We start from the raw sequence: 24,502 nt of genomic DNA on the forward strand, positions 1-24,502 counted from the left end.
GGATAAATATAATTTATTAAATGATCAAATGTGAAGAATAAATAATTACATGAGATGAAACCATCTAAATAATATATTTTTGAATAAAATAGTCTTTTTTAAAAATCATTCTAACAAATAAAACATTTGTATGTTTTAAGTTATTTTACTCTGTGTGAAAGACAGATACTGTATTTGCTGCTTGGACTGGAGAGTGTGGAAAGCTGGTTTAACCAAGGCCGAAGATGCAGAAGACCAAACTACAGAAGCTGTCCATCTGAGGGACATGTTAGTCTAAAAGACATTTAACCATGATATGTTCAGTTTGTGATGTGTATATGACATACACCCAGTCTCTCTGCCACTTAGGTAGTTTACAAAAAAATACAATTAAAAAACTCAGTGGACTAATTTGGCATGATGTCCTGAGACATTGCAGGAGTCATAAAACAGAACAGGGGTTGTTAGATGCCTTGACACCCCCTGTAGATAAATGTGTTAAATGAGTTAAGGACAATATGAGCACCAAGCAAAAACCCTAGGTTCTCCCCTGAGAACCAGACCAAAAATTTTATGTGCAACCCTGTTTATAATTGTACTGCTGATGTTTACACCAATTGTTCAATTTGTTTCAGAGATGAAAGATGGTCTGAAACGGCGCCGTCTTGAAGCAGCTGGCCAGGAGAACTGTAGTCCCAGACCATCTACATCTGGACGTCTGGCTGAGCTAATGGCAAAACCAGACACACCAATGATTCCCTCGGTCCGTTCCCGGGTTCAGCTGCTCTCCCAGAGAGGAAATGGTAATAGTTACTTTTTCTACTGAAGCTGACGTGTTTATGCTTTCCACCGAACTATCGCTATAACATAATATTCAGCAAAATACTTCTCACAAATTGGAACTGTACGTGTAATCACCAAAATAATTAATGATCTCTGAAACTCATCTTTTAGGAAATGAAGATTTAGTTTAGGATTACCCTAGTTTCAGCATGTTTTATGTAATAAAGTATCAACACAAAGGAAAAAAAATAATTAATCTGCTTTTATAAAGGGTTTTGCTAGCTTTTTTTGGGTGGGGGGGGGTTACAAGTTGATGTTAATTTGAAATCAAGCCTGATTTGTATGAAAGGATGTAATATTACTTGTCAAAGTGATACTGACTTGTTGACAAAGTGCAGTTTAAAAAGGTATTCATTTGTAGGTCTGCGTTGCCACTCTGATCCTGGAGCTGAAGACCCACCGGTTCTCAACAAGGGTGTCAAAGAACATTTTCTTGGTGAGGATAGAAACAAGCACACCCACTCGAGCATAACATTATTTTACACGACATTAGTTATTTTTATTTGTTTGTAAAGTGACGTGAACTTTTTCAACATTGCTGATTCAGTGGATTTTAAGTCCTGTCATGTATAGCTAACCCAGAAGTGATATAAAATGTGTAATTTGTGTTGGTATACGGTGAAGCACATCAATCCAAATATCAGCCTAACATTGATCATTATTTAGCCTCTTGACTGCCATTGGCCGCTCAGTAAATATGATTAGTGACCACTTATACTTTTTTTTAGGTAAAGATGAATTTAATCAACGAATGGAGCGTTTTAAAGCACCACTCGCTTCAGCCAGCCACACCCCTACACAAAGTCCCACCAACCCCTGCCAACGGACTGGCTCCGGCTTTGTGTCTGAAATTCAGCAGAAACTCCAGTGCACAACAACACCCAGCTCTAAGCAAGCTTCCCTTATACGACAGGTTGGTTCTTGCAGCTTTAATCAATAAAAATCAATAAAAATAAAATAAATGTGCATGTCATTGGATGTATCTGTAACAGACCAGTTCTTATCAGTGATGTCTGTTAATCTTTTATCTCAAAAATTTTTATAAACCATTAACTTTGTTTTGATAACAGGAACGAGAAATGGAGTTGAACCAGTTACCTTTCCAGCCTATCAGCAAAAATGCCTGGGTGAAAAGGAGCAGCTCTGATTCATCAATAATTCAGGTAGGTTTTTATTTTTAACTCACAATATTTGTTGTTGGGCATTACTGTTATGACACAAACGACACATGATGCACATACATCTATAAATTATTTCAAAATTTTGATAATATTTTTTGCTGGTGTTTGCTATCCCACTAATACTGTATATATTTAAATATATACTGTAAATTTTTAACACATTCTACTTTATATAAACAATTGGCAGGCAAGGACTCCTGCTCACTCCTCGTCATCTTCAATTCTTAGATCTAAAGGGAAATTTTGTTGGCCTCCCTTGCAGCCCTCAGATGTGAGTTTGTCAGAAAAAAGAAAAAAAAAGACACTGACTGGTGACACTTTAAAAGGATTTAGATAAACTATAGCCAACTGTGATTCAAAACTTGTTTTTCTTATAATGTGGTCAAGCTTGATGCCACAGTTGGAGATATTTTCATCTAACCTTAAGAATGTGGTGAAGTTGTGGGGGATGTTAAAAGTTCACTTAAGTGAGAAAGATGTAATTTAATGTGTTACAGTTGAGTCATGCATTTTTATCCCCTTCTCTTTAAAGAAAACTAATTTTAGTGTTTTACAGCAGATACCTAATTATCAGTTTGGAGCAATGTGCCTTTAAAACAGTGGCGGCTTTATTTTTCTCACAGTTTTCTTTAAAGACTGGTCATATAAAACTGCAATCACAATTGTGGTTATTTTAAAATTATCACTTATTTTTGTAATTTTATGAGTTCTCGTGAACATCTTTTGGTCACTGCAGCATATCTGGATGCTGATATTCTTTGTTCCAGCAGGTTCACGGTGATGCTGAGATGAAAGATGGTAGTTTTACTGAAACTCTTACATCAGCTGCAGAAAAACTTTCTGTTAATATGATGGGTAAGACCGCTGGCCATTATGTATACTTTCCTCATAGTCTGATTCTTCTTAATACGCAATATTTAATTAGTTTTTCTACTGAAATTAGAAATGTCTAGAAAAAATGCATATAAATAGACTATTTAATAGTGAAAGCTTTGTCCAAAAAGCTAATACCAAGCTATTAAATCAATCTGACATGGTACTGCCACCTTAAATTGTTTACTATTCATATGATTTATCTGCTACAAATAGTTTTGTAGTACTCAGATTATTATTTATTGGAAAAATGGTCAAAGTTTAAAAGTTGTTAAATGTGTGAATAATGTCGTATCGATGTCTCAAATCAAAGTGTGATATTTATTTATTTGTTTTGTTTTATTATTATTATTTTTGTTTTGGTTTATAGAGTAAACCTGTCGGTTAAGATAAGATTCTGGACTTATATCTCAACAGGTGATGGAACTTCTTCAGAGGCTCCCACTGCATCTGCAGAGTTTGTATTCTTCGATGAAGGAGATGAACAGAAATCTCACGATGGTGAGGAAGATGAGAATAAGAGAGAGCGCAAGTCTGCACCTATGAATAAAGAAGAGCAGCCAGGTTCCCAGCATCCAGAGACCCAGACTATGTTAGAGTTGTCTTTCAGTGAGGAGCACAGTTTGTCAGAGCTGCATAAAGCTGATAAGCACAATTTTTTACAGTCAAGTCTTCTAGACGAGTCAAACATGAAGGAAACACATAAGGTTTCTGAAGAAACTGAAGTGAGCATGTCTGAGGGGTTTACTTTTGATGAAAGTGAGACTGTGGACAATTTGTCATATGGTGAGGAGTTAAATGAGCCTTCGACTGATGAAGAATTAAGGATTTGGATATATCCTCAAAGCAGGGCTGAAGAATCTGTCACAGCAGAAGAAAAGCAGGTGTTTACTAAAGAGAATGAAGAGGTATTAAAATCACCCAGAGAGGACAAAGAGAAAGGAGACAGCTCTATGAATTATCAGAAACTTACCGATATTCAAGGTGTTAAATTTAGTTCATCTGCAGATGTTTCCAGTGAGTTGGCTGGCTTTCCCAAACCGCAAGAAGGTGTGAAACCTGAAATAGGACATGGTGTAGATAACTCTGCAAGAGGAAAATCTGATTTAAACAGTAATGAGGGGAACATGGAATCCTCTGAAGGATGCTGTGAGGAAATGCCAACCCAAAATGATGACACATTTCAACAGTCGCAGGAGAGCCCAGCAGTCCATGTACAATATGAAGCTCAAGTTTTAGAAGAAACACAATCAGGGAATGCAGACCAGGGGTCAGACTTGCATGAGATGGAGACCAATTCAACAGAAGGAAGGCAGGATGTTATAGATGAACTGACAGCACAAACTCACAAGTCAGAAAGCTCAAGGAAAGTCACTTTTATCCTGGAGCCTGAGCTGATCAATAGCTCCACTCTGACTGAAAGCGATACATCAATGGAGTCCAGGACAGAGACGAGTCTGTCAGGTGAGACTGGTCTGAAAAGTTATGAGCACTTGGGCTTCCTTTAAGATGGAACACAGGGGAGAAGCACTTTGTTGGTGAGATGGTAGCTATGCTAGGTTCACTTTGAGTGGAATGTTTTATTTATTGTAAGGTGCTCACCAGAATTTACTTAATATTTAGCTTGATTAAACTTGCACAAGTGGTGTTCAGATTTTATTTTCTTTTTCATACAATTTATTTTAAACTTTTAAGTACATTGTTATGGAATTATGTAGTAAATGACACCATTACTAGCACACAGTTGGTATTTCACACACACAAACTTGAAGAAGTTACAGCAATGTGTTGATCTTTTTGTTTTTAGTTTCTACAAAAAGGGATTCAATTCAGCATTAATTTCTTTCCCCAGATGCTGGATTAAGCTCCCATGATGAGACCAACACATCTGAAACAAGTGATAAGATGTTCGACGAGATGCTGGAATGTGCTGGAGGAGAAAAGGAACAACTTGCAGAAGACCATGACAGTGGTATCGGTGCTTGCTCTGGAGTCAAGGACAAGATGGACCCAGATGTAGAGAATAGGAAAAGTGAAAAAGAGGATAAGGAGGGTGATGAGAGCGGAAACCTTGACAGTACCGAAGATGAGCTCACGTTTCCTGAAATCCTCTCTCCTCTCAGCAAGTCTGTTGAAGCTGCAGTCACCCCTCTGGTAAGAACTATTCAGAAAATATGATTAAGATTCTTGAAAAATATGGGTTCTGATTTACCAGGAACAAATAAACTGATTTTAAAATCTCTTATCTGTAACATTTAACAGCGTCTGGCAGCAACTCAGCAGTTTGATCCTCCATCCTTTCTCTTGACCCAAGAAAAAAACAGCTCCACTTCTGCTGAATGTGCTCCTCTGTACAGGTAACAAATATAATACTAATGTTAGTTTGTAATTAATTCAGAAAAAATGAAGGGAGTACAAACCAGCAAAGGAAAATACGTTTTGAAATTGTATAACTGTATTGTGTCTTTATAAATATCAGGTGTCTCCAACAATATTGAGCTTTTTCCAGTGTAATCTAGATTTGCAATTGGTTTGTTTGTCCAGATGTCAGTGTAGTGTTGGGGTGCTGTGTAGTTGCTCAAAATTTCTTTGAATATATTTTCTACAACATTATTTTAAATCTGTTCTGTTTGACAGTGTTGATGCATACCGCACACAAAGACAGAGTAAGCTACTGACCATCCAGAGCGTGGCTCCTGCTGTTCAGAGACAGACACTGGAGCTGACCAAACCTCAGTCATCAGTCAACACTAAGGAGAAAATTGCAGTAAGAATTTGAGTTTTGGGGAAAGGAAATAATTTTCATAGACTATCCAGATTCTGAGCATTTAATATTAACTTTACTTATTAGTAGGGGTGCACCCACTTCGCTTGTGGGGGTCATAATTAGGTTAAATGTAAACTGACTGTAACCGGGATTTCTGCACTTTTTGGAAAATGCACGAAAACCTGACAAATATTGTCTCATGATTGGGGGGGGTTGTTATTTGTTTTTACTTTTTTTAAGACCCCTTTTTTTAAATGCAGAACTGTAGATTACTTTTTAATTTAAGTTTTTAGCTAATTCCTGTCCAGATTTGTTTGGCAAGGGTTTTGAAGCTACTGGATCTATTTATTATAAAGAATTAAATAAACCTGAGGAAATTGCTAAAACCTGTTCATTTTGAAGGTTCATATTCACATTGACTTGTTAACCTAAATTCATAAAGGTTTTACAATTTTGCAAAAGTTCACTTATTAGAGTGTAAATTGTGACAAAAGCTTTCACTGAACCTTCTCTAAATGTTCACCTTCCTATTTATGTGCTGTTTTTCCAGGCTCTTAATGAAGAAGCGTCAAAACTACAGTCAGTGATTAACCAGACAATACAAGCTCTGAGCTTCTGTACAGATGAAGAACATGGTCGCGGCTCACTGGAAGAGGCTGAAGCTGAGAAACTGCTGCTTGTCTCCTGTAAGAACACTACTGGATTATAAACCCTCCATTGAAATAGAAATGATCACTTTTGTTGTTTGTTTTTTTCTGTATGGGAAATGTTTAGCAACAGTCCTTAAGTTCACGTTTTTAGTTGTTGCGCATTGTTATAAACAGAAAAGGGCTTGAACTGGATTCATATTTTGGACCTGTTACTTTACGTGCACTGAGATGACTTATGAATTAAACTGCAAGTACTTGTGTTTTAACTGTTTTTAATTTAGGTGAGAAACACTCTGCTCTGCTGGCAGAGGTAGCCAGACTGAGAGAGGAGAGGAACTCTGAGTCTGAAGAAGCAACTAAGGAGGACAAAGAGCACAATCCCCAGCAGCCCTGCAGAGGGACTGTCAGCATCACAAACATCCAGCTGCCTCTGAAGGTGGAATTCGTCTGCTCCTCACAAAACCGTACTGGTACTTCAGCAATTCTCATATTTAAAAAAACAAACAAACAAACAAAAAACGGATTAAACAAATTGAAGTTCACATTCAAACAGATTTTGCTTTTGAATTTGTTTAGGTCGACCAACCCACTACTTCTTTGTTTTGATTCGCTATGGTCCATGCAACATTATCGCCACACCACTGGCCACAGCAGCTGATGCTCAAAATGGAGATGCTATCTCTTTCCCCACGTCTGTCACAATGTAAGCTACATTTCTYTTCTGCCTTCTTGATTCTTTTTTTTAATAAGTTCTCTTTTGAGACTAAAATTAGATTTAGCTTTCTTTGTTTGACTGGTAAATGTTAATTTTAGTGGGAATATTCAGGTGATTCTTTTTTTCTTTCATAACCTTTCAGGAAAGATATTCGCTCCTCTTTTGAGATTGATGTGGAAGTCTACAGCCTGGTGAGGGAAAACAGTAAAATATTAATTTTCAATTTTTTTTAGYAGCAAAGATTTTAAGTAAAATAGTGAGAAAATTTAATGCAGCTCTCATGCTGTTTTTTCAACTTGTTTGTGAGTAAAGCCTCTAACTTTATGTTTACAATGAAGTGTTGCCTAGTTCTTTATAAAAGTTAAGTATACAAACAAGTTTAAACACCACAAAAATGAATCCAGTTGGATTAATATGTTTTTAAGCATATATGAAGGAACAGAACAAAACAAACTGGAATTAGGTCTTAAATATTATTTAATTGGAAAGGTAACCCAATTTTTCTGCACTATTAAGCTCTTTTGAATTATAATCAAMTCAAGTTTTTGAGTCTGTTTATTTGAAATATTAAAGTTGTAGATTTTTCTTTTTCTGCACATCTTCTGTTTTTGTTCCGTGTAGTCTCATACATCAGGTGTTAGCAGCACCRCAGACAAAGTTACCACCAAGTCACGCGTAAGTAATTTTCTGTGGGTTTTTTTTTTTTTTTTTKGGGGTGGAAATTAAAAACCAAATGTGTGTTTATCAAAAGCAGTKTTKTGTTATATCTCTTAATGTGCCTCTTAACTTTTTTATAGGTCACACCAAGGAAGATTCTGAGTACGATCACGGTGTGTAGTCAKTTTTTATTTTCTGCCAGAAAGTCAAAATAATAATTTTTTTTCCAACTTCCTACTTTATGGACCAACCTAGTTTCTTTTTTTGTTTTTACCAGAAATCCAGCAACACTTTGACATGTAAGTGCATTTTGTTTTACTCGGTACCATAACTTTTTTTTTCCTGTTTGCTATACTCAACCATAATTCCAAAGAATAACCGGTTCATTAGACTCTAATACTTCTAGTCTAGTCATGAGTTTTCAGTCTAGACATTTTTGTTTTCAGGTTCYTCTTCTGCCAACGCTCGTCGCTCCAGTAACTTTTGTCTCGTGGGCTCCCATAAGATCACTTTAACCTCACTGGGACACAACAAGTTTCCCTTGGATAAAGTAAATATAATTTATGCTACATTACTTACCACTGAGTGTATGATACTTTTTTAAGAGTATATGTGTAAATGTTTCTGTGAAAAACACATTACCACCGCTTTACTAACTTTTGCACATTTCTTTTAAACACCAAGAGAAAACACAGAACCACAGACATCACTGTTAATCGCTTTGTTTTTTTTTTTTTTGTGGTTTTAAGTCTACACATGGGTGGGCTCACTGTAATGTTTCTGTCTCCCTCCCTGTTGCTTTCTTCCTTCTTCCACTCAGATGAAATTTGAAGGCAAAATCAGGAGGCTGCTGGGAGATGAATTTCAGGATAAGGTTTCACTTTTTTCAAAACTCTACTGTCACACATTCACCTCAGCATTTCTGTCTTCTGCTCTGCAACAACTAACACCCTCCTTCATGTGTACAGTCACGGAAATTAACATTACTGCCATAAGATTTGTTTAAACAGTTATTAGCTCTCATTCTTTTAATCTTGTCAAAATAACTTATATGAACTGTTGCACTGAAGGTGATTTTATATAAAATCAACATTACTGAATGTTTAACCATATTATAAATTCCCTTTTATTTTTCTGCCGTTTTTGATGGTAATTCTAAATTTGTATAAACTCTAAAGTGGCAACATCATTAAAAAAAACTTTCTGCTGGTAGAAATCTACTGTTAGATGTTTGCTCTCTGTATCCAACTAAAGCAAATAAGAATCCAATGTCTTTGACAATGTTTATATATTTTTTAAGTTTGAATCTTATCTTCTTTTGACCACAGGTTCCTTTCCTCTCACCTCTAGAGGGCAATATCTATCTAAAACTTGACAGCGAAGGTCACTCTGATGTTCAGCACCAAGGCTTTCTGGTCAGTTGTGTGTGTGTGTGTGTGTGTGTGTGTGTGTGTGTGTGTGTGTGTGTGTTTTAAGACAAGTAATTTAAAAGATAACTTCAGCATAAATTTAGTGAGGAAACTTAAAGCAAGTATTAAGAATGAACCTCCACTAATGTGCAGGGTGTCTACTTTAYTTTTTATATATCACAGCTTTAAAATGTCTTAGTATCTTAAAATCCAACAAATAAAAAATAACTACACTCCTGTAGCTACCATTACTCAGATTTTTTTGTCAATAAATTTAAAAATCAATTCATTTATCTTTAGTGATAAATGTAAAATAAAATTTGTTGTTCTACCTCTAGACAATGTTTGAGTTGGTTAGTGGATTTGGGGTGTGGAATCGCCAGTATTTTATTCTGGAGGGATGCAACATGTACTACTGGAACCACCCAAATGACAAAGAAACCAAGGTGAAAATTAAAAAAAATGTACATTTCAAAGAGACTTTGTTTCTGTTTTGGGGTTTAATATAGGTTTCTGTTTTTAACTTCTTAGGAAGCCATAGGCAGCATCTTCCTGTCCAAGTTCCCCAATCAGTGCGTCAGGCCTGTGAAGAGAGATGCATGTGCTCGACCTTTCACCTTTGAGCTGGTGGAAAAAGTCCCACAGCTAGATGATCAAAACCAGGAACCATTATCAAAGTAAGTTTATAGTTATAAATATATCAACATATTTAATGATGAGTTTCAGTTTAATAATGGTAAAAAGACAGACTAGCTGAATCTGGTGGTTAGATTCTGCCTTMCTGAGACTTTAAATTGAATTGAGTCATTGTTGAAAAATCTCTTATTTGGATTTTTCCTTCATTGATGAATCAAAAATACGAGCTGTGAAAAGGTAACACAATAACAACTGTAATATTTTATTTTGGTTCAGACCAAACACTATTCTTAAAACAAAATGTTTTGTACAAAAGTTGACGTTTTTGTGTTTGTTTTTTCCAGGTGTTGGTTCTCAGCTGACACCAAGCAGGAGAGATTGGAGTGGATGGAGAAACTCAACCAAGCTCTCTTGGACTTCCACACATGGAAACAACCCCAACCAGAAACTCAGCAGCCAAGCAYGTTCAGCAGGGGAAACCTGAGGGAGAGTATATTGTAACACGTTACTTTATCTGTGATCCATGAAAGCCTCCTGGACTCGTCTTACCTGGCAGGTAGATGAGCTCATCTAGGTTTGGAGCTGCAGTAAAGATGACACACATGACATAACTATTCCTTTGGGAGATATATATTAAGTTTCTATGTATTTCTTTTAACCTGAATCTAATTATTATTGTTTGTTGGTTTTCATTTTTATTTGTAAACTCACAGTTGCCATTAGAAATTTTTTTTTAAGTTTTATGTAATCAGATTTCTGTAAATCTGGTTTTATGTTGAACTTTGTTTCTTTTTGGCAATCAGCTGCTTTAGCCTTTTTAATGGCAATAATTTGTCACTTTCAATAGTTAAGGTGAGGTTTTTCTTGTAGCCTATATACAATTTTTATCATTTGGATTCAGGTCCTGTTTCTTTTATTGCTTAAACGTGAACAAATGTATATTGATACGCTAATGCACAAATCTGTAACTGTAATAAACTAATAAATGGATGGAGTGAATTTGAAAAGGCAAGAAGCAGTAGAAATGGTTAAATGTAGATGTATTAAGACCCCCCCCCCCCCACCTCCAATCTTTTGATGAAGCTGTTGCTTTTGTGCACAATTTGTTGATTAGAAGTCGAGGTAAGCACAAAGGTTGTTCACCTGAGCCAATAGCCACAGATGTGTATGTCCAGTAATTTACTAAATTAATTTCATCAGGATTAATACACAAGTGCATCTTCAGTTATTTATCTTTTACGGGGTTTTTCTCTTTCCTAAATGATATACTTTTTTTTAAAATTCAACCTGTCACTTGAATTGTTTTTTTGTTTTTTTTTCGGTGTCCTGAAGGGTTCACGGTTAAGTGCACATACATGTTTTTACAAATATAAGCTCATATTTTATGTAGTGCAATAAATGGAATAATTGGTGAAGTTGAACAAACCAAATATGGTGAATGTAGATCTGTTRCTGGTCTGTTCTCCCAAATTTCCATCTACCAGTCTGTCATCTCTTTATAAATCTTATTTTCAATCTTATTTTCATTCTATGCACTGGGTGACAGGTTCCAATGAAATAAAAGGATTGAAACAACTTCAAAAACTGTTGAAACTCATTGAAACAAAAGATCAACTCATCTAGGTCTAAAAGCTCATAATTCAGTTTTCTTTCCTCATACAATCACATTTCAAGGTTTAGATGCCCAGGCCTCTCTTGCAAAAGAGATCAAAGATCTCAAATGGGATTTGCCTGGGTAAATGAAGGTACAATAAAATGTTATTCCTCACACCTCTTAATAGTGTCACATATTTAAAAAAAAAAGTATAATTACCAGCTAAAATCACTGCTGTTGCACATTCAGAGTGTGGCAGGAAAGCTGCTCAGGTCAGGAATGTCATATAGGAAGTTGTCTAGAATTAGACTTCCTGCTYGTCCCATAGTTTCTCTGGGTGGAGGTGCTGCTGGGTTATAAGGGAATGATGGAGGCAAAGAGAGGAGAGTGTTTTCTGCTTTTCGGACACCTTTACAGTGAAACACAGCAACTAGATGCCTTCAGTTTTTACATTTTTTTACACTGCAGAACAAAACTTCAAGTGTCCAAACTGAAAAAGCAAGAAAATGGCTAAATGTCTTCAAACCCCAACTTCAGTAGAAGTTCTGAATGATGAAAATATTTAGTTTTAATGTGAGACTGATTTGTCATATTTTCATCTTGCAGGACAGCTGTAAATATCCTTTATCTTGTTAGAGAAGCAGGAGAGATGGCGCGTTCAGAAAGACAGCCGAGGGAGGAAACACTCGACTTCAGTGAGGCTGGCTGTCAGTGTGACGAGACTAGAGAACAGTAGGTCAGTGGCCTTGTTGTCCTTATCACTGTGGTTCCAGCCTGGCAGGAATACATTCTGCACAACATCCTGGTGCGTCGAGCTCAGCTCCACTCCTTACATGGTGCTGGAGGAAGTTTTTCCTGTGTGGCAACAACACAGGAGGTGACGCTGAGGAGACTTGTTCTGGCAAAAATAAGAGATTTATGGATGGAAAAGAAACAGCCAGGTTTGGGTGTATTATCCTGTACAAAATTGGCCAAAACTTTATTTTTATTTTWGCAATTTGGTAACTATATGTTTATATATTATTCTTTATATTGTTCCCTTTTTAAGTTTTTTTTAAATAAGTTTTATTTTATCAGGGCTAATGAAACAAGTTTAGTATTTAATGAGCTATGTTTTTCTCTTTAGGATAAGGAAATCTGGTTGTTAGAAACAACTCACATGTAAACACCTACATTTCTGCTATAAACGGCATTCATTTAATGGATTGTTCAGATCAATTTCTGATGTTTTGTTTTTTCAGCTAAAACCCATCTATCTGTGCAGTTCTGTCTCAAGACTGAATAAGGAGCATTTTGTTAAATAGCTGATGAACCTAAAGCGCTGTATGGTTCGATACATATACATGTATTGTTGCACCCTTATGAAAAGGGCAAAGAATTCATCTGAGACTGATTGATAATAAGCCTATAATTAATACATTTTTATTAAATACCTTTGAAGTATTAGCTATTTTAAAAAAGATGTGATCGTGAGTTTGTTAAATAATGATTCACTTGCAATTAGTCCCTAAATTAGTTTTGAACAATTGCATTGTTTTTTGTAAAGTTTTAGAATAATTTTTGCACAAAAATAATTCATAATTATTTTTGATAAACTACAGTAGGAAAATAATGGATAAATGAATGAAGTCAAATGATATTTTAAAAGTATCAGTGTAGGTAATTGTTATGTTACTTTGATTTGTTGTTTAATAAGGAACACCCGTGCTAAAGCAGCTAAAGCTGCATGAGGAAATGTTTGGTGCCGCTCTGAAACCTAATAGGACCCACGTGTTTTTGCTGGCTCTGGCTCCAGAGCCACTTTGCACGCTCCTTGTTGTGTTTTCAAAGAGGTTTGGGAAGCTCAGAGGCGTAAACAGGACTGCAGGGACGGACAGCTGGACTACTGTGGGAGTTTCTGCCAGTGTCGGTCTAACAGCTGTGAGAGGTCTGACAGATAGTTTTTTTTTTTTAGTTGAAACCTTTGATTCTGAATCAAATAAAGTAAATGGTTTGAGGATCTCGGCTGGCAGAAGGGTTTAAAGCAGTGCTTTCCTTAGTTTCCTATTCATCATGTTCTCCATTTGTTATTGACTCCTGTACATTCTACCTTTTTAAAACAAGCTGCAGACTAATGGCTTATACATTATACATAGTTTCTTCCAGTAACTGGCTGCCTTTATGGGTGAAGACTTTCAGACTCCCTGATGGTTTCATGGAAAATCAAGTCACCTCACTTTTTGTTCTTCATTCATCCCCTTTCCCTTCTCTGTCCAATCAATTTCAGGTGTCATAAACTGCCAAAAAAAGCTCAAATAGTGATATAATTTCAGAATAATGTTGCTCAGTGGAACATTAAACTTTAAATYTACTGAAAGTAAAGTGAAGGAATCTGTGTAATCTTCCAGATGATCATATGTTTGGCTTTATTTACATTTCTGCAGCATTTTAGTTATTTTTAAAGCAGATTTGTAAAAGTAATTTATTCTAGTAACATTTACCACCTTTTGCATAGGCTCTTGAATGCAGCACATCTCTCCCCCCTCTCCATCCAGCAGTATTCTCCTCCCTCTGTTTCCTGCCGGCCTCTCAGCAGAGGATGTGACTGAGAGAGAGGGTGCGTGTGAGGGGAAAAGGGGAAAGCCGTCAGTAGAATGGATCTGTGCCCTCTCTCCTCCACCCTTTCTTCTCCTTCCTCCTCTCCTCTGTCTCCTCGCTGGCTGTCTTCACCCTCCTCCGCCTGCGTTGTGCCCTGGGCACAAGTGTTGGCCCTTCGGGGGAACAGGAATCTCGCCGGGTGGACGGGGGACTGAAAACTGAACTTCAATGTCAGCCGGAGAGCAGAAGAATGATGGTGACAGACCTAAAGGTAAACACACACACACACATTTTGCTTGATGACAACATTTCAGAATGGTCAACACCCACTTCTTCTAAAGTCTCTGAACAGCTGTAAACAAAGTAAATCTGGAGCTGTATGGTTGCTTCTCTGAGAGAGAAATGAATGAAGTCTGCAGCGTCATCACTGAAGAGTCAGGTTAGGTGTCGAGTAATGATTTGTGTGCTTTTGATTGCACATGAAACATCAGCACCATCCTCCCTCAGAGGGATGAAGAATCCTTCAAACCAGGTTAAATGTTTTCAAAAGACATTACAAACTCGTCTATCTCTAAATGGTCTTAAATCCGTTCCTTTTTATGAAGTCTGCTCAGTTGGTTAGAATTTCTGTTCTGTTTATAAAGACAAAGTAAAGATTGTGTCATGTAGCTTTGAGAACATTTAAAGGAACAGTGCTGTATTTGCATCTACAAATAACATAACAGCTGGTATTTCAGAGGCTGACAAAATCATACATTTATGTCAGTTCAGTTATTAATGTGGAACAAAATAGGCAAAATATGAAAAACACACATTGTTATATTTAAAGTGTTAGATCGGGTAATAAAACAAAATTCTGAGGTATATTGTATAATAAATGTTTAAACTAATATTTTATTGCCTCATTCATGTTCTCTAAGTTCAATATACTTTTTTTCAAAGAAATTGTAATTAACTGACTAAACCATCCATTACCTTGTACACTTCAATCAAATCCCTCTTATTCTTCTATTTCCTAACATTGTTAACCTCAGTTCTTTAACATATCTTTCCTAATGTTTATGCTCTAATGACCTTCCTCTGATTATTAAGGTAGTTAATTAGAAGGAAAGGATGCAGAGAAAATGTGTCATTTTGGTGCATCGCAACCCAGCAGATATAAAAACTAAATTGTTTGAAATTGCTGCTTTTAGTCATCAGATATGACATGTTTTGAATTATTAATGAACAACTCCAGACATTTGAAGAGACCATCTCATCCTGCAGACATTTTGCATCAGGATTTCTCCACAACTTTTACCCTTCATGTGGGAGAAAAAGACTCTGAATTGAGTCGTGTAGAATCATTGTTGCCAGATAGAGGGGGAAAAAATTAACGCTGCTCGGTCTGCATAACATCCAGAAAATTAAACACAAACRCACAAGAACAATAGCACACATCACAATCCACTCAGCAGCAGAGATGAAACATAAGAACATTTAGAGCAGTATTGGATGCAAATGAACTAATGGGTTCAGCCACTTTAAACATTTCCATTTTCCAGATTTGAGGTTTGTTCTATTTTCTTCTACTTTTTTATTTAAAACTTGATGCAGTATTTAACAGTCAAATAAGTCACGAGGGTCTTTGAGTGTCGGTTCTGTTCATTCAGTTGCCATCAGACTGTCTGGCTCTGCTGGTTTCCATACCAACCTGTCTGCAGCATTATGGTGCGTTAATCAGTGAGTAACAGTCGTATTGTTCTCTGCGGGGTTTTGCTTCAAGCTATACGCTTTTCCAGAGGTAGATTACATTACACTCATCTCTGTCCTGCATGTGGAGCTCAGTGGTTCATTGTTTTGCTGAGCTGCTGGCATTTCAGCGTCAGATTTGGTGCTGATGGGAGATACCAGAGTCTCATGACCTTTTTACAGGACAGAGACAGACCTGTTTGTGGAATTAAGACATCCAAACATCCGAACAACACTCGTGACACTGAAGACTTTTACAAATTCTATTCTGATGTGCAGTCCAGTGCACGAAGCTTACACATCTCTGCTCTTATCAACATATTGTTCACCTAAAACCAATCAGGATGAGTTAAATGTCATGCGACTCTGACATCAGAGATGAGGCCTTGCTCAGCTCACCAAACAGATGACAACAAAGATCGTCTCCATTAGGAAGTAGAAAAAAATRCTTGACTCACACTGTGCAGCATATCTTCTTCCAAAAACATCAATATTTCTCCTGCTGCTCAGCAAAAAGTTTGTATCCTATTTAAAAACGTCTGATTTATGTCTCTTTTTGTTAGTATTTAATGGCTACAGGGTGGACCACAACACAAAGCTGGTCCTTTTAGGACATATTTGTTTATTTTTAGGAAACTACACAACTAGTATTAATTAATATCATCTTAGTTTTGCTGTGGATTATTTATTAGACTATATGGAAACATCTATGAGTCATTTAATTCAACACTAAAACAAAAATACAATTTTTGAGCTTGTTCTCAAACATTTAGGGTATAAGAGGGTGCTTGAATTTTGAATTGAATGAATGTCAAAGAGAATCACAGCAAATCTGAAAAAAGTAATGTAATGTAATTCTCTCATAGTTTCTCTGTAATTTATCATGTTTGTTGACATAAACCTCAACATTAACACTTAATTTTCAGTTTAAAATAATGAGAAAACATTGTTTTTTTGCAGCCAAATGAAAAATTGATGAAAAACACATGAAATTACTGCACATTACATAATCATTCTTGAGAGATGACTTCCCAGCTGGGAACAAACCTCGGAGCACAAGAGGATTTTGTTTCTGCAAACATTATTTGGGAGCAGAGCTGCAGTTGCAACAGAAAAGGTTGATCTAACTTCACACRGAACAAAAAAATGAGCCAATTCCAGCTTTCCTGCCATGGGAAAGATTGTGTTGTGGGTTCAGAAACTAATTTACTTACAAATTTCTTAGAATCAGGACGTTTTAAATGTGCTTATCCAATTGAGGCCTGATTTGTCCAATTATAATAACAATTTCCCACAAGAAATCTGTGAAGCATCAAATCTCATGATCAGTTTAGCTGATAAACAGAAAGTAAACACCACCACAGGATACTCTTGAGTTCTTGGGTTTTACATTTTCAAGAAGCAATTAACTGATTTTTAAACGTAATCCTACAAGAACATCACTGGTGTATTACCCTGAAAATTTATTTTATTAAAAAGATTCCAGTTATCAAGATCTGAAATCATTGTTAATTCAAATCAAGGGTTTTTATTTTTGTGATTTTTTTTAAAGATACTCCAGCTGAAAAAAATCCCCCAGTCACTCATCTTCACTTTGCCTTCCGATCTGCTTCTCTGTCAGATTTGGTGTCAGAGGGCACAGTGTGGCCAGAGGTGGAGAGGGCGGAGCGACTGGCGCGTGGCGCTGCTCTGAAGTGGGCGTCGGGCGTTTTCTGTCGCCCTGAACATCTGGAGCGACTGAGCCAGTACAAGAAGAGGGAGAGTCAGAGGACCGCCTCGGTTCACACCAGACTAAAGGTGACCCAGAAAAATCACAGTTTGCATTTTAGCAGAAATTGTAGTTTTCTAGTCGGAGTTCATGTTGACTGTTGAATGAAGCTAAAGACTAGGTAAACTTTAAAAGAAGAATGTTAGCTAAAATCAAAATGTTCASCTCATTCAGGAGATGGATGCTATAACATGGTCATATGGTTGCAGTCGATGGTCCAATCGTACCTGGAGGGGGTGGGCTGGGGACTGGAGCAGCTTCGAGAGGCCCGAGCCGAGCTGAAGGAGGTGTCCCACACACTGAAGAAGGCAGGACTGGAATCAGATGGAAACATCGAGAACCTGAGATCTCTGGAGAGGCTGAGGGAGGTGTCCGTCACCCACCGTCAGCTGCTCGCTGCCGTCAGCAACCTGCCTCGACTTTACTCCGGTGAGGCGTTCTCAAAAAGAATTTAATTATTTTACAAAACAATTCCTCCCACAAATATTGACACGTCGTTCAATAACACTGATTTCAGTCCACAACATTACTACTGAGTTCACTGTGTTGTGAAATTTCACTGAAAATATTTATTGTTATGAAGCATTTTTAACTTTCACTGTAGTGCAGTTATAGTTCAAATTAAAAAGTAGTAAAGACACCATCTAACAATCCCAGTAACTAAAAAAGAAAAGAATCTTCTTTGGTGTAGTTCAGACATTACTCCATTGGTTTGAACTGACGTCATGAGGTCATTGTGTTCACTTGTGCAGTGCGAAGCATGGTGCTGGAGACGGAGCGTCTGGTGGAGTCCCGCCGGCTCCTGGAGGCCCACACCCGGCTCATGGATCTGGAGCGATGGCAGGACGACATCCTCTGGCAGCTCCACGGGGCGGCTGGGACGACAGGAAGTGCTCTCAGCCTCGAGGACCAGGAGCTGGTGGGCAGATATTTTTCTGGAGTGGGTCAGCTGGTGGACGCCCTGGGTGAGGAGATCAGTTTACTCAATGATGCTGGAAAAAGCAAACAAACATGATGTAAAGAAAAGGGCAGCAAGATTTCCTCTGGCAGACGGAAACAAATTAAGCCTCAAACAAAAAGCAGCTGCACAGTTTGGATCTCAAAGCTCTGATAGTGACATTTTTATGTTTTTTGTAGGAGATGTGACAAGTTAAAAACATCCTTCTAGTTTTGAAGAAAGAATTTTGAGCTAAAACAACTGTGGAAGCTTGGGTGTGTGCACTCTGCATTTTCAAGGGATTTAAGAGAAAACTGTGACTTCCATAACAATGACTGACACACTGGATGAGAGAAGACAAAGAGAAAAATCATGGAAATTCAACTGTAATTTTAGTTAAAACTGTAAAATATATCTACGTCCAATTTTCTGTGACATTTAAACTTTGAAAGATATTTCTAAGTTGAGGTCTGCCTGTGATATGGAGCTCCTGGTTTTTTCCGTCTGTTTCAACAAACTCCTGTTTACCTTTGTTTATTTTCTTTGAGTTTTTTGAGAATTTTGTCCACGCTGTGTGACATAACCCAGTCATTCCAGTCTAGCTGCATATTCAAGGCAAAGCAATGAGAAAAAAGAATAAAAATTTTATATTTTATGCCAAATCAGCACATTCAACACAAACCAGTTTCTTCATAATTTCTGTCCAGGGAGCCTGATTTTCTTCTATGAAGCAGTGTTTACAAAGTGCTTTTGTGAAACTAAAAACAAAACCTCATCCTCCCTAATCCTGCAGGGAAGGAGCTGTGGGCGGTGGTGAGCAGTGCTCTTGCTCTGGCCCGACAGAACCCCACGCCGTTTGTGTCGGCCGTGAGGATAGTGGAGCGTGAGGAGGCCCTGGACCGAGCTCTGCTGGTGGAGAGAGGGGAGGCCGGAGGTAGGCCCCTGCCTCCTGGACGACCCCGCTGCTGGAGAGCATCCTTCTTCCAGGTCAGCGCCACCCGACGAGGACCGAAACCACCACCTTCAGCTTCTTTATAACCTCTGGTTTCTCCTGTCCTCAGGTACTAGAGGAGGCCGTGCTGGCCAGGTTTCGGAGCGTGTCCTACCTGCACACGCGTGGTCCGGGCCTGGCGGGGCACCTCTCTGCGCTGCAGCACGGCATCATGGCTGACCTCGCCACAGTGCGCCACCTACTGGAGCACTGCGTCCCAACACACTACCAGCTGACTGCAGCCTACCTGAGGGCCAGCCACCACTGTTTACACACTCACCTGGCTCAGGTCGGTCATGTCCCCTGCACCAGCTTTACCTGCGTTTACTGCAAGGATCTCTCAGCTGCTTTTGATGTTTCTGTTATTTATGCAGCAGGAACAAATATTTTGTAGAATAATGATGTCCAACTCTGAATGTTCTTTGTGTCGTAGGTTAGCAGCTGGGATCTGGAGAGTGGTGAAATATTTGCCGTGCTCAACTGGGTGCTGCACATCTACAGCAGGTGAGACTCGTGACCTGAATCTTTTACTGTCTGGGTCAGGGTTCCTGCAGATCCTTAAAAAGTCTTAAAAGTCATTGAACTCATCAATCCAAAAATAAGGCCTTTATTAGTCTTAAAATGTCTTAAATCAATCTTTCAGAAGTCTTAAAAATGTTAACACATTGTACACAGGATGACTGTAATTTGCCTCAAATATTAAAATAATTGGTAACATTTGTTTTTTTAAACATTCACATGCAGACATAATCCTTTTGACATTACTTCCTATTATTTCACATGCAAATATCTCAACAACTGTTCATCTGAGCATCATGAAACTTGCTTTCTAATATGTTAATAATGTTGTCTTTCCAAAAATGCATTCACTTCTCTTACTAAAACTTGATGTCACAGGCACTTAAAGGTTTCATCTACAGCAAATTGGAGTTAAGACCCCACTGTGGGTCCTAAAACTCCAAATTTTGGGTTGTTAGAGGATGTCCAGAAATTAAAATAAGTTTAAAACTGACTGCTAAGAAGGTTTCTGCTATAGTTAGAAATGGATAAAAACAATAGGTCTATTAGCAACATTTGAATACTTCAATCAAAAATACTTTGATTCATGAGTTTCTGCCAGTTTTTAATTTTGTCATTTGTGTTTTTTTATAAAATTGGTCTTAAATTTAATTTCACTTGGCATTAAAAAGTCTTAAATTGAACTTTGCTTAAACTGCAGGAACCCTGCTGGGTACAAGGGTAGGAGTGAGAAGCTGAGTGTGATGTTTTGTTTTGGCAGCCCAGATATGATGGGACACCCGGAGCTGGTGACTGATATTGAGAGAGCAGAACTGGGTCCGCTCATCTCCACTGAGRGTCTGGAGCAGCTGCAGGCCAAATACGTACAAAGTGTTCGGGTGAGTCGACCTGAAGTCCAGATTATCTAAAAATATAATCCACGAGCTTCATTCAGAAGCATCAGAAAAGCCAGCATCGTGTGGGGAGATTTCTCAGTCCAATCCAACTTTATTAGTAAAGCACTTTTTCCACCACAGTAGACCAAAGTGCTGKACAGAATCAACCTTTCAACACAGCTCATACAAAAACGAACACAATCAAAATTAAGAATAAAAACACACAAAAGATTTAAAAACAAATAAAAGTATTTTAAAATGGATCCTAAAAGGCTCAGGTAACAGTGGAGTGAAGCTAAAATAGGAGAAATGTGCTCATATTTATGTGTGCCAGTTAAAAGCCTCGCTGCAGCATGTCGGACCCTCTGCAGTGGGGTGACGGAGGACCCTCTAACCCCCAGATAAAGTCCATTACAGTAATCCAGCYGGGTGGTGATAAAGGCCTGGATTACTGTCAGCTCAGCTCTAATAAGAAGCTTGAAGTGTGGCAGCATTTCWAACATAAACAGGATTTTACACTGACAATGTTTTTATTTCAACATGACTGAAGTTCTGAACGTTTAAACTGGTGTAAAGTTTGTAAACGTGCTGGTTGTTGAGTCTGAGTGGCTGCTGTCGCTGCTGCAGAAGAGCGTGTCAGAGTGGATGCACAAAGCTCTGCAGGTGGAGCTGCAGGACTGGCAGAGAGACCAGGAGCCTGATACAGACCACGAGGGTTTCTACCAAACCAGCCTGCCCACCATCATCACACAGGTGAACATCTGGCACGAATGCAGATGTTTTAGATTAGTTTTTGTTTGGCATAAAGTCTTCTGATTTTGTTGTTTTTCCAATTAGTTTGACAGAAAAAGGTTGTTTTTTGTTGCTCTTAGATTCTTTAATAATGAGTCACATGATGTCAAATTATAGTTCTTATAATTTATAACTACAAATATTAAATTTAAAGCTGCTAATCTGATCACATTTTATAATAATGAGCTTTGTGTGTCTCCTCCCAGGATTTTCTGCTTGTTAACAATGTTTTATTGCTTCTTTAAAATTGCTTCCAGATCATCTGACAGTTCCTGCCTGATGAGCTCAGTGTGGAGGAGTTTAGAGGATGTGGAATAAATGTTTTGTGTTTGTTGACCGGTAGATGCTGGAGGATAACGCTCGGGTCGCTCTGATGATCGGAGAATCCCTGCGAGACCAAACCATACAGATGGGGCTGTATGAGATGGAGAACCTCTTAAACAGGTGTGAGCTCAGTTTATAAATATAAATATAAATATAAATACTCTGTGTGTAAAGTTTTCTTCTGTGTAATGAAATAAAATGCTGCATTGACTTTCAGGTTTCGGGAAGCTCTGGTTGAATTTGGAAAAGAGCATCGCAGAGATCYAGGCAACGACAAAAACAAGTTCTACCTCCACTACCTGCTGGCTTCCATCAGCAACTGCATCATCCTGAAGTAAGATTCTGACYGGGTTCTGGTCCACACTGTGCATTTTAATGCTTTAAGGTGCACCTTTAGCATCYTGGTGAAGATGACCTTCTGTTTGCTCAGTTTTTGGGCAACATTTTATTCAAAAACACTGACTCCAGTGGAAGAGACTGATCATGAAGGAGTGTTTTTGTGTACTTAGAGCAAAGTGACTCTTTTAAAATAAATTTAGTTTTATTGCTTCATGATCTGAGCATAAAGGATGTTTTAGTTCCCATATCATCAGAACAAATAACATCTCAAGCTTTTACCCTCAAATGAAAATGCAAAAACGTAAACAAAACTGCGTATCGGTTTGACATGATAAAACTTTATTCATACAGCTTGTTTTATACAAATCAAACACAACTGAAAATGTTTACATGTAATAAACATACCGCTAGGACAGACTACAGCATGCCTAAACAAAACATCCAAATTAACTCTAAAAACTGAAATAAAATATTTGATTTTAGWTGTTTGTATCATTAAATACTGTGAAGTTAAAACACTGATTAYTAATAGTGATTAATGATTAACTTCTTCCACTCTTTGTATAATTTAAAGCAGAAATACAAACAATTTTAAAGCTTTTAATGACTGAATTAAAGATCTGATGAGTGCACATCTGTTTTTTATATAGATTGTTTAGAACTTCTGGATTGAACYGTTCATTTCTGATAAAACGTAAATAAACCCAGAGTTGGTTCTGTCGCCTGGTGTCTGATACAGGAAGTCCACAGAGAGCCTGCAGCAGCAGCAGTCCTCCCGGGCTGCAGCTCAGTTCTCTCGGACTCCACCCAAYCCTCTGGCGGCTCTGGACCGGGCAGTGCGGCGGGCGTGTCGTCTGGTGATGGATCAGCTGCTGCTGGACCTGCAGCCCTTCCTCCCCGGRCTGCTGACCCGACCCTGGCTGGTCCAGGGAGATCCCACCCCCAAGCTGTGCAGCATCCTGGAGCTTCACCTGGAGCTGTACGGCCGAGTGCGACCTCCCTGCCGGCAGGTCAGAGACCCCCTCAGATCTGACTCAGACTGATTCCTCTGCCTCGTTTCTGTGATGGGATCTTTGCTCCACAGATGTGGAGGTGGAGCTTGTGTTTTATCACCAACACTGAAGAGGGTTTTGTGTCTGCAGCGCCTGCAGGAGGAGGCCCAGTGGCTGATGGTGGTGGAGTACGTCAGGGCGCTGATGAAGAAGAAGCTGGTGTGTCGCAGCGCTGAGGACAGGAAGCACCTGGCTCAGCAGATGCTGCAGGACGACCAGCTGCTCCGGGAGGTCTTCCACAGCCTGGTGAGGATATCTGTACAAATATTTAATCTTGTTGTCCCCATTCAGAAACAGTTTAATGTCCTGAAACACTTTGCTCTTTCACAATATTCTGGAAAAAAACAGCAACGGGTTTTATAAAGTGATAAATTGTTATTAACATGTATTAACAATAAATGAAAACTAGCATCTCTCATTGATGAAGGCTGCACTTCAGCCGTGATCTTGGAGATTTTGTCAAAATTGGTCAAATTATTAATGCAGAGAAGCTGTGTTTACTGTATATTAACATTTTAAAATGTCCGATCAACCACTTCATTTTAATCGTTTAATTCAAGTGATTTATTTAAATGTCATAAAAGTAATAAATAAAAATGTTTATCTTTAGCTGCTGCAGCTGTCAAGTCCACGTGTGTGAGTGTGTGTGTTTGTCTGGGCAGGAAGGTGAGGGGTCAGTTCCTGAAGTGAACCCTTTGGCTCTACTCCCCGTCCTGGCTGACTTCATCCGACTCAAAGACCCCGGCATGCTCACTCTGGAAGTTTCTGGTCTTGCAGCCAAATACCCCGACATCAGGTTCTAGTGTACAACATTATTCTTCCATAAACCGTGCGTGCATGCGTGTGTGTGTGTGGAGTCCAATAGTACCAGCAGGTTTCTTCCAGAGTAGACGATGCGAATGTAAAAAATCTAATCATTTATGTCCTCGTTTGTCTACTCGCTCAGCGAGGAGCATGTGACCGTGCTGATGGACGTCCGCGGTGACGTGTCCAGGGACATCCGAGGGGCCGTGCTGGACTTACTGGAGCAGAGTGCCCCTCCTCCTCCGGTTGGATACCGACCCATCTTCACTGACATCCTGGTGCCACCCTCCACCCTGGCCTTCTGTCTGCCAACGGCCAAGTGTGCTTGACTGCACGACTCAGACGTGTTGATGGAAAAGAACATCTCCATCAAAGCCTTCCTAACAATATCTAAAACTATCACAAATCTAATTTTATTTAATTATTTCAAGGATTAAGTTGAGGACTTGCTGGTTCAGGTCAAACTTCTTTATTCTTTGCCACCCCCCC

The 24,502-nt window shown here is 38.5% G+C and overlaps 2 protein-coding genes across 4 annotated transcripts in view; both read left to right on the forward strand.

The window, feature by feature from the left end:
* anln2 (anillin, actin binding protein 2) overlaps positions 1 to 10,916 on the forward strand; it is a 16,698-nt gene extending 5,782 nt beyond the window's left edge. The window contains exons 3-25 of the mRNA XM_014033000.1: positions 615 to 782; positions 1,184 to 1,258; positions 1,551 to 1,735; positions 1,893 to 1,985; positions 2,191 to 2,274; positions 2,771 to 2,858; positions 3,294 to 4,340; positions 4,729 to 5,030; positions 5,139 to 5,233; positions 5,514 to 5,643; positions 6,194 to 6,329; positions 6,575 to 6,763; positions 6,870 to 6,996; positions 7,151 to 7,199; positions 7,630 to 7,683; positions 7,806 to 7,838; positions 7,943 to 7,964; positions 8,112 to 8,215; positions 8,486 to 8,539; positions 8,994 to 9,080; positions 9,413 to 9,520; positions 9,606 to 9,751; positions 10,055 to 10,916. Coding sequence (XP_013888454.1) covers positions 615 to 782; positions 1,184 to 1,258; positions 1,551 to 1,735; positions 1,893 to 1,985; positions 2,191 to 2,274; positions 2,771 to 2,858; positions 3,294 to 4,340; positions 4,729 to 5,030; positions 5,139 to 5,233; positions 5,514 to 5,643; positions 6,194 to 6,329; positions 6,575 to 6,763; positions 6,870 to 6,996; positions 7,151 to 7,199; positions 7,630 to 7,683; positions 7,806 to 7,838; positions 7,943 to 7,964; positions 8,112 to 8,215; positions 8,486 to 8,539; positions 8,994 to 9,080; positions 9,413 to 9,520; positions 9,606 to 9,751; positions 10,055 to 10,211 — 3,533 coding nt within the window. The 3' untranslated portion in view covers positions 10,212 to 10,916. The remainder of the gene's footprint in view (positions 1 to 614; positions 783 to 1,183; positions 1,259 to 1,550; positions 1,736 to 1,892; positions 1,986 to 2,190; positions 2,275 to 2,770; positions 2,859 to 3,293; positions 4,341 to 4,728; positions 5,031 to 5,138; positions 5,234 to 5,513; positions 5,644 to 6,193; positions 6,330 to 6,574; positions 6,764 to 6,869; positions 6,997 to 7,150; positions 7,200 to 7,629; positions 7,684 to 7,805; positions 7,839 to 7,942; positions 7,965 to 8,111; positions 8,216 to 8,485; positions 8,540 to 8,993; positions 9,081 to 9,412; positions 9,521 to 9,605; positions 9,752 to 10,054) is intronic.
* Positions 10,917 to 11,446: 530 nt separating this feature from the next.
* Positions 11,447 to 24,496, forward strand: exoc3l1 (exocyst complex component 3-like 1). 3 transcript variants are annotated; one of them, XM_014033090.1, is made up of 16 exons: positions 11,447 to 12,040; positions 13,839 to 14,152; positions 17,234 to 17,409; positions 17,590 to 17,809; positions 18,133 to 18,345; positions 19,111 to 19,304; positions 19,379 to 19,597; positions 19,742 to 19,812; positions 20,588 to 20,705; positions 21,330 to 21,455; positions 21,838 to 21,938; positions 22,036 to 22,152; positions 22,897 to 23,167; positions 23,300 to 23,455; positions 23,872 to 24,005; positions 24,156 to 24,496. In XM_014033090.1, the coding sequence occupies exons 2-16, from the start codon at positions 14,110 to 14,112 to the stop codon at positions 24,340 to 24,342; spliced, it is 2,346 nt and encodes a 781-aa protein (XP_013888544.1). In that variant the 5' UTR covers positions 11,447 to 12,040; positions 13,839 to 14,109; the 3' UTR covers positions 24,343 to 24,496. The 3 variants fall into 3 exon arrangements, with proteins under 3 accessions (XP_013888544.1, XP_013888558.1, XP_013888551.1); XM_014033104.1 differs by lacking the exon at positions 21,330 to 21,455; XM_014033097.1 differs by lacking the exon at positions 11,447 to 12,040 and having other exon boundaries at positions 13,819 to 14,152.
* The last annotated feature ends 6 nt before the right edge of the window (positions 24,497 to 24,502 follow it).

Source organism: Austrofundulus limnaeus, unplaced genomic scaffold (assembly GCF_001266775.1).
Source record: "Austrofundulus limnaeus strain Quisiro unplaced genomic scaffold, Austrofundulus_limnaeus-1.0 Scaffold7, whole genome shotgun sequence".
NCBI classification, from domain to species: domain Eukaryota; kingdom Metazoa; phylum Chordata; class Actinopteri; order Cyprinodontiformes; family Rivulidae; genus Austrofundulus; species Austrofundulus limnaeus.